Here is an 8,110-nt window from a genome sequence, read left to right as displayed (position 1 = left end):
GAAGCATATTTTCAAGGCAATGGGAGTAATCCAAACATCATACCCTGTGGACCCCAATGTACCTCTGAGCTAATCAGCAGGTGGAACACACAGAGGCACATGCTGGGCTGGTTCCCTGGCCAATGATGTACTGAGACTCACCAGCTTCAAACTGGAGGATTTATGTGCAGCCTCAGAAAAATGACCAATTGCCATGTTTCTTAAATATCACTCAAGAACAAACAAAACTGTGTAGCCAATCTGGCAAAGACTGAGGAGTGGGAGTGAGAGTTTCCGCCCAGTCCCCACCGTTTGTGTCATCATGGGGTTCCCCTGGAGATAACCATTCGGTGGGAACCCAGACCTCACTTAAAGCTCACTCTGGGTTGTCCTGCAGAGATTCTTCGCTACACCATGAGCAAGTCTTATTCAAGAAACAACCTTTTATTTTCATAAGAAGAGGTTTTCTCTCTATTGTGTGGATGGCAGGATCTTGGCAATGCTTCTGTGACTTGAAAAGTTAAAAGTGAAAGTTGCTCAGCTGTGTCCGACCTTTTTTGATCCCATGGATGTCCATGGAATTCTCTAGGTCAGAATACTGGTGTGGGTAGCCTTTTCCTTCTCCAGGGGATCTTCCCAACTCAGGAATCGAACCGAAGTCTCTGCATTGCAGGCAGATTCTTAATCAACTGAGCTATCAGGGAAGCCCCTGTGACTTGAAACTTCTCTGAATAAAGAAAAAAAAAAAAAAAACCCTTCATAGACACTATCCATTGGAGGTGCTCAAACTTAAAAAAGAAAATCTACTGTGAATGAAATAAAGTCTGCAAACTTTAGCTTCTTTTTCTTCATGGTACAATCTTATGTATGAAAATTGTATCTGAACCAGATATAATATGGCCATGATTATACCTCTGACAGGGGAATCCTCCAAGAGTAACAGACATTTATAATAAAGAAAGTCATTTAAAAAATATTGGTATAAACTTTGTGGCATAATATTGGTGTGACTCAAACACAGACTTCTGTCCAAGTTCATGCATGCAGTGCTTCCCAAAGGCAAAAATAACTCTCTTGACAGCTTGTATACAAAAAAAGGTGGACCCTATGGTAAAATTACAAAGCTCTCAAAATGAATCCTCCCAAGCCCCATCTTACATTTCTTATTCTTTCCCCACTAGCCATCACAAGTTTCCCTTTTGCTTTCACTGGTAACAGAAATCTGATTATATTCAGGTCTATAATGGTGCCCAATTTAAAGGACTACATTTCCCAACCTCCCTTGCAGCTAGTTTGACTCTATGACTAAGTTTCAGCAAATGGAATGTAAGCAGAAGACTTTAGGACTTCCTGGACATCTCTTTAAAGTAAGCTAACTCATCTGGGAGGAGAATTCTTCCTCCTGTCAGCTACCTGGAAAGTGTCCAAGATGCCTGGCACTTTGGCAGCCATCTTGGACCATGAGGTTACCTTGAGGATGGAGGCCACCAAGAGAGGTTGCTAGAACAGAAAGACACAAGGAGCCCAGACTCCCCAGTTACCATGGAGTGGACATGCTTGCCCTGGACTGCCTGCCTCTGAGTTCCTTGCAAGTGTGAGCAACATAAGCTGGCATTTCACTTAAGCTACTGGTAATTTTCGGATAAGCAGTTGAGCCTTATTCTAACAGATGCATATAGTGTTGTAAGATGTTACCTTCGAATTTCTTGACTAACTAGAGGATCATTCTTTTGTCCTCCGGGATGCAGCAAGCTAAGATGAACAGCATGACTTTGGGGTATAGAAATAGGTTTGAACCCCTGCCCTTTGACCAGCTGTGAGCTGCATCTGTAAGCAATTATTTGTCTTCTCTATACCCATGCGTCTTTTGTAAAGTGCTGTACATTGAATTTATGCTATAACATACCTGGCACACAGTAGGAACCCAACAATGTTGGTTTCCTTGTTTTATTCCATGGACTTGCAGAGCTGGACACGACCGAGCTAGTAACACACACACATAGCTGATTAACAATGCTGTGATATCAAACTTCCTAACTATCTCTTCTTCCCCTCTCCCCAGCAACCATAAGTTCATTCTCTAAGTCTGTGAGTCTGTTTTGTAAGAAGTTCATTTGTATCCATTTCTTTTCATATTCCACATATAAGGGATGACATACAGTATTTCTCCTTCTCTGACTTCACTCAGAATGACAATCTCTAGGTCCATCCACGCTGCTACTAATGGCATGATTACATTCTTTTTAATGACTGTGTTATATTCCATTGTATGTATGTACCAATCTTCTTTATCCATTCCTTGTTGATGGACATTTAGGTTGTTTCCATGTCTTGGCTATTGTAAACAGTGCTGCAACGAACACTGGGGTACATGTATCATTTCAGATTATGTTTTTCTCTGGGTATATGCCCAAGAGTGGGGCTGCAGGATCAGATGGTAGCTCTATGTTTTAAGGAACCTCCGTACTATTCTCCATAGTGGCTGTACCAATTTACATTCCCACCAACAGTGTAGAAGAGTTCCCTGATTTTAAATACTCAGAGGAAATTTCAGGTAAACGCACATTTAGGTTTGTTTCTATACAAGTTGGCCCTGCCATGATGACCTCTGAAATGCCAGTGGGGTTAGGCAAGATAAAAACAGCCATAGGTAGTAAAGCAGGAAGCACACGACAGAAGTAGCCATGAGACGAGACAGCAAATAGAGCCTCTATGTGATCAGGCACAAACCTCTACCTCAACAGCTGGGTTCCCCCACTGAGTCCAGACCAGACACCGGCTGGGCCTAGAGGAATGATGCTTAGTTTCCCATGGGGCTGTTGTCCCCAGTGCTGAGCGATGGGGTGATCGACAGCGTTTCCAGTCTGTGAAGTACAAGCTGACTATCTTGAGGGAGATCTATGTGCGGGGTAGAAGCAGAAAGGCTGACTTAGCTGGGGAGAGACAAACTCTCCGAACCCGAGTGCATTTAAATTGTGAGAAAAGCAGTCTATACGGACACTGCAGATTAATGCCTTGGACTGACTGCCAGGCTCATAAACACCCCGGTACCCTGTTCTAACCTAAGAAAAATGTTTGGGAGAATTCAATGTTGTCAGTCTCTTGGCTGATCTGCACTATGCAGGGCGAGGTGGCGGGGGGCGACAAAAGCATGATAAGTTATTGGAAGGGGGAAGGGGGAAGTGGACCACCCCGGTGAAAGATTAAGTCATGGCAAGATTCCCTACCCTGGGAATGACCCGGTTCTCCGTCATGTACAGCCGCAGTTTTCACATTATTTTACTCTTGGACTGTTCTGTCAGGGCGAAAGACCCTATGGACTTTGAATTTCACCAAACAATAATTATTTCATCTTAGAGTTGGAAGAAACCAGCTAATTTAGTTCAATCCCTTTTCCCCACTTATGAAATGTTTCCAAGTGGGTAGCAGAGGTGGCCATGGTCACAGAGAGTTTAAGCAGAGTTTAAAGCCAATTCCTGGCCCAAGTGCTTCATCCTACAGCATTAATTTGGTCAAGGGACTTCTTTTCCAGTTATATTCTAATCTGTGTGTTGAATTACCAACTGGCGGGGAATAGCTCTTCATTTTAAGGCCTGCATCTTGACAAGATCTGAAATTTCAGACTAGGGAGAGGGCCCTGGAACTCTTGAGCTTTGAGCTCCACACACAAGGAGCCAGGAAAGGATGAGGGCAAGTCTGCAAAAGCTGATGGGAAAGAGGTAAAAAGGACTTTATTTATTTATTTATTTTAACAACTTGGAAACAACCAGGTGGCGCGGTGGTAAAGAAACTGCCTGCAGATGCAGGAGACACAAGAGACACGAGTTCAATCCCTGGGTCAGGAAGATCCCCTGGAGGAGGAAATGGCAACCCACTCCAGTATTCTTGCCTGGGAAATCCCATGGACAGACGAGCCTGGCGGGCTACAGTTCAAAGGGTCACAGAGTTGGACACAACTGAGCACATGCATACAACTCTGCAGGCGCCCTGTCCCTCCCTCCGCTGCCCATGAACCTGAAACTGTTCTGGGGGGCTGTGAGTTAGACCCCATCAACATTTCCCAGAGGCTGAATTACAGTCTTTACCACTCCTCCCCACTTTAAAAAAAAAAAAAAAAAAGACGTGCAGGCTGGGGACCATTCTATCTTTCATGTTATTTTATCATCTCCTCCTTCTTGGCTTGAGGGGTCCCTGAGAGGACAAACCCACACTCCTGGAAAAGGACCTCCCACCAGGCAGACTCTTAAAGGTCACTTGGAATCAGTCTCTTAAATCCTGTCCTGAGTAGCAACCCTCCTCCCACAAACAGATGTGCAGAATCAGGAGTGCAAAACAAAACAGAAAGAAAATGCATTAGTCCCCCAGGCCTGCAACAGCTTCGGCTTAAGAAACACACATGCATCCTTCACTCCATCTCTGCGCTCAGGTGGACCTGGCAGAACAATTATCATCCAAAGAGTGATGACACTGCGTCCAAGTCTCTGAGCCCAGATATTTAAAGGGATTCTGCAGTGCTGGCCCATTTCCAGGAGATGCTAGTCTGACATTTAACTATGTATCATTTAGTCATTTTAAACAAAACAAAAGACGCACAAGTGTAATCTTGGAAGGTCACAGATGAAATGGTGGGTTCACCTTATCCTCCATCAGCTCTTTCTGCTCAGAGCTGGGAAGTAGTTGTGTCAACTGAGGAACAAATTCATCTTTTCCCCAGAAACCCACAACCAAGGAGCTATCAGAGAAAGTAATTTTGCTGTTGCAAAAAGCAGTCATTTGAGTTTAAGCTCAACAGGGTCATTTGGGTTTAGACACTTGGACTTCTGTGAACAACAGACAGCCCTTCACAAACCTTCATGTGAAACAGACAAGGATCTACTTAGAATTTCCAGAAGGAAATCAGGATTTCACAGTACATACATTTTTGCTGCTGCTGCGTCGCCTCAGTCGTGTCCGACTCTGTGCGACCCCATAGATGGCAGCCCACCAGGCTCCCCCATCCCTGGGATTCTCCAGGCAAGAACACTGGAGTGGGTTGCCATTTCCTTCTCCAATGCAGGAAAGTGAAAAGTGAAAGTGAAGTCGCTTAGTCGTGCCCAACTTGTAGCGACATACATTTTTAAGGGATGTTATAAAAAAGGAACCCAAATAGTTATGTACAAACATGGAAAAGGATTCTAAAGATGTAGTCAGGGACGGTGCATCCTTCAGAGGGAGTTTTCTGTAGTTTGCAGAAACAGAAGGTTCAAAACAATAATAAAGATGTTTGGTTTTCAATGGTCCAGGAATTTTCTTCAAAGAAATGTAATTAGAGCTATATTACCAATATTTCCCCCCTTCTTTTGCAAATCAAGAGATACAAATACATTTCAAATGTGATTCCTCACATTTTTAAAGTCCAAATAGTCAAAATTAGAACTTTTAATCTTATAAGCCCCCAATTATTAAACACTAACAGTAAATCATATGAATGAGAAAAAGAATGACAAACACAAAATATGAATACTTCCTTTCCAGCCACAAATGATAAGAGAGAGTTGTGCATGTACGAGAAATGGAAATAATAAAAGAATAATTAGCAAAAGTTCAAAACCTCTGGAAAAGCTATTTTATAGGATTAGAAACCATTATTTACCTCCGAAAATGCTTTAAAAGTCACATTTTCAGTTACCTCTCCTCCCAAAAACTTATGTACAGGCTAGAATATAGAAATTAAGGTTAAAGGGATAAATACTGATAATTTCCCCTAAATTTTTAGAATAGTTTCAGAGTGATATGATACAAGGAGGTTTAGAAGAAAATAAAGAGTGTCATATTCTGGTTTGTGATTTCTTCCCTTTAGGATCCTTCTCTTTCTCTCGAGGAATAAGCTCTGACTGAACTCTTTTGATTAAAAGGTGTTTTAGATGGAATCAAAGACTGTAAGGGGAAAGTCAGAGCCGGTAATATGTATGTACATACATGACACATACACGTATATGTGCGCCCATATGTGTACACACATGATGCGTGTGTGTATGTGTATATACATATACCCTCTCTCATCTGCACCTAAGAGGGATGTACACCCCCCACCAAGGACCCCCAGGTGGCCGCTCCCAGTGGTACCAGATGACTCCAGTGATTTTCCTGGCAGAGGCCTGGCCCATCATCACCACAGGTTGTGAGCAGCAGAAAAGCCTCTAATTTCACACAAACCAAAATCTGGAAAGGAGTGACCATGAGAAACAGGGAAGAAGAAAGGTTGCGAAGTGGATTTGAAAAGACTTCTCAGAACTGCTTAGATTCTGTGTTGTTTATTACTGTCCAAATACATGAAGTTCTGGTGAAATAAACTCATATGGTGCAGATAAAAACAGGCCATGAGGGCCCAGAGTTGTTTCAGGGCCAAATGGCAGACCACGCAACAGTTCACATTTTAGGAATTCAAAATGCTTAAAAATTGATAAGGTGGTTTCTGAAAAAGAAAGAGAAAGAGAAGGGAAAAAAGACAAAAAGGAGGGAGGGAGGGAGGAGACAGAAACCATCGAGGAAATGTTAGCTCACGAGAAAGCCTGACTTAAAAAGTGACAAACGCATAAAAAGAAATGCAAAAACTTTGTGCAGATTAATGCAATAGTAAACAGCAGAATACATAGGCCTCATAATACTTCCATAATGGTGTACATATAATGTCTCTAGCACTTCTGGAAAATATGCTAACGCTAATTAAAGATCATTCTAGATAAAAATACACATTTCTTTAAAGGGACGATGGGGGTGAGGGGAGGGGGGATCTGGTCTCAGGGCACATCCCCGCAGACGAACAAAGATGAACATATGGGGTTTTTTTTTTTGGTAATTCTAGTGAATATGGCAGCAAAAATTTGTTGTAAGGATGTTGGCTGGTTTTAAGAGGGTTATTTTCAAATACAACCTTACAGCTCCATTTGTAAAAAAAAAAAATCTTTGTGAAAAGTTAATTTTATTAACCCTGAAAAATGTCTCTATTGACATCTCTTTCTAAGATAAACTAAGAGTAGCAAGAGTTGTGAATGGGTGAGGGGTTTATGCTTTAAAGCAAATGCGAACCCTCTCTGGGTTCCTCTCACACAAAGGGATACAGACTCTTAAATACAATAAACTTCCTTAAAAATCTGCCACCTAACAATTGTTTACATCATAGAAAAATAGCATTTTTTGGTAAAAAGAAATATAGTTACTTTGTTAAAATGGTCTATTTTACCAGCAATTATTTCTCATATAAAGAATTTCTAGACATCCATACAGGAAATAAAAATAGATAATACTGAGTGCAAAGCAGACAATGGCATGTTTGCAAAAGATCAGAGCATCTCAGCCGATAAATAATACTCTTATTCATCATGGTACAAGGTTTCATCTTTTGGAAACTTACAAGCTATCACTTTCATTTGCTGATGGCAAGTTACTTAATAGGTAAAGTGACTTCAGCAGCAGAAGGCCAAATTGATGAGAAATGGATCATACACATGTGTTCACATTTCCCGGAAACTCAAAGTGCTGAAACACTGTAACGGCCTACGTCCCCCAAACTCCCGAAAGTGAGCGTGGACAGCAGGCCACAGGGATGCGGAGTGGGATTTATGACATTCTTGGTCCTTTCAAAATCATTCATTAAACCACCCACATTTGAGTTTTCATATATAGCCAGATTAACACCAAATGCTCTATCAGCTTGGCTAAATCCATCATTAAGGAGGGTCCTTGTGACTCTTTTCAAAATATAGGTATTAACCCTTCATGCTATAAAAACAGATGCTTTCAACAGACTACTGCTTTATTTCCACAGAGTGACTCTGTGGAGTCGATGTGTGTCCTGGCCATGGGGAAGGATGGCCCAGTGAGGTTCCTCCCAGGTGGCGGGGCTGAGGCCAGCTTGGGGGGTCACCTGCCAGCAAAAGATGCAGCCCCACACTCCAGCGCTGTGCCATCACACCCTCTCCACCCTGCTTGGGTCATAGGAATCTGCAAAAAAAGAAAACAAAAGAAAATGAGTAGTATATTCCACTGGTCTGCTTTCTATTTAATCCTCAGGCCAGAAATAAATGTGTAGGGAGCCAGGCCCACAGGTGTCGAGATGTTAATTTTCAGACATCTCACCGACCTTATTTTT

At 42.2% G+C, this 8,110-nt stretch overlaps 1 protein-coding gene across 4 annotated transcripts in view; it reads right to left on the bottom strand.

The window, feature by feature from the left end:
* Positions 1 to 313: 313 nt before the first annotated feature.
* JCAD (junctional cadherin 5 associated) overlaps positions 314 to 8,110 on the bottom strand; it is a 43,966-nt gene continuing 36,169 nt past the window's right edge. Inside the window, exon 4 of one of the 4 annotated variants that reach the window (XR_016039177.1) lies at positions 314 to 7,962. Coding sequence is in view for 2 of the 4 variants with exons in the window: in XM_055430019.2 (XP_055285994.2) it covers positions 7,882 to 7,962 (81 nt within the window). In the remaining 2 variants the exon portion in view is untranslated. The remainder of the gene's footprint in view (positions 7,963 to 8,110) is intronic. The other 3 variants (XR_016039176.1, XM_055430019.2, XM_055430001.2) reach the window with 3 other exon arrangements.

The sequence above is a fragment of the Moschus berezovskii genome, chromosome 15 (assembly GCF_049115385.1).
Source record: "Moschus berezovskii isolate FMDL1 chromosome 15, NW_MosBer_1.0, whole genome shotgun sequence".
In the NCBI taxonomy this organism is placed as follows: domain Eukaryota; kingdom Metazoa; phylum Chordata; class Mammalia; order Artiodactyla; family Moschidae; genus Moschus; species Moschus berezovskii.
The sequence above is the reverse complement of the archived record's forward strand: the minus strand, read 5'-3'. Positions and strand labels throughout refer to the sequence as shown.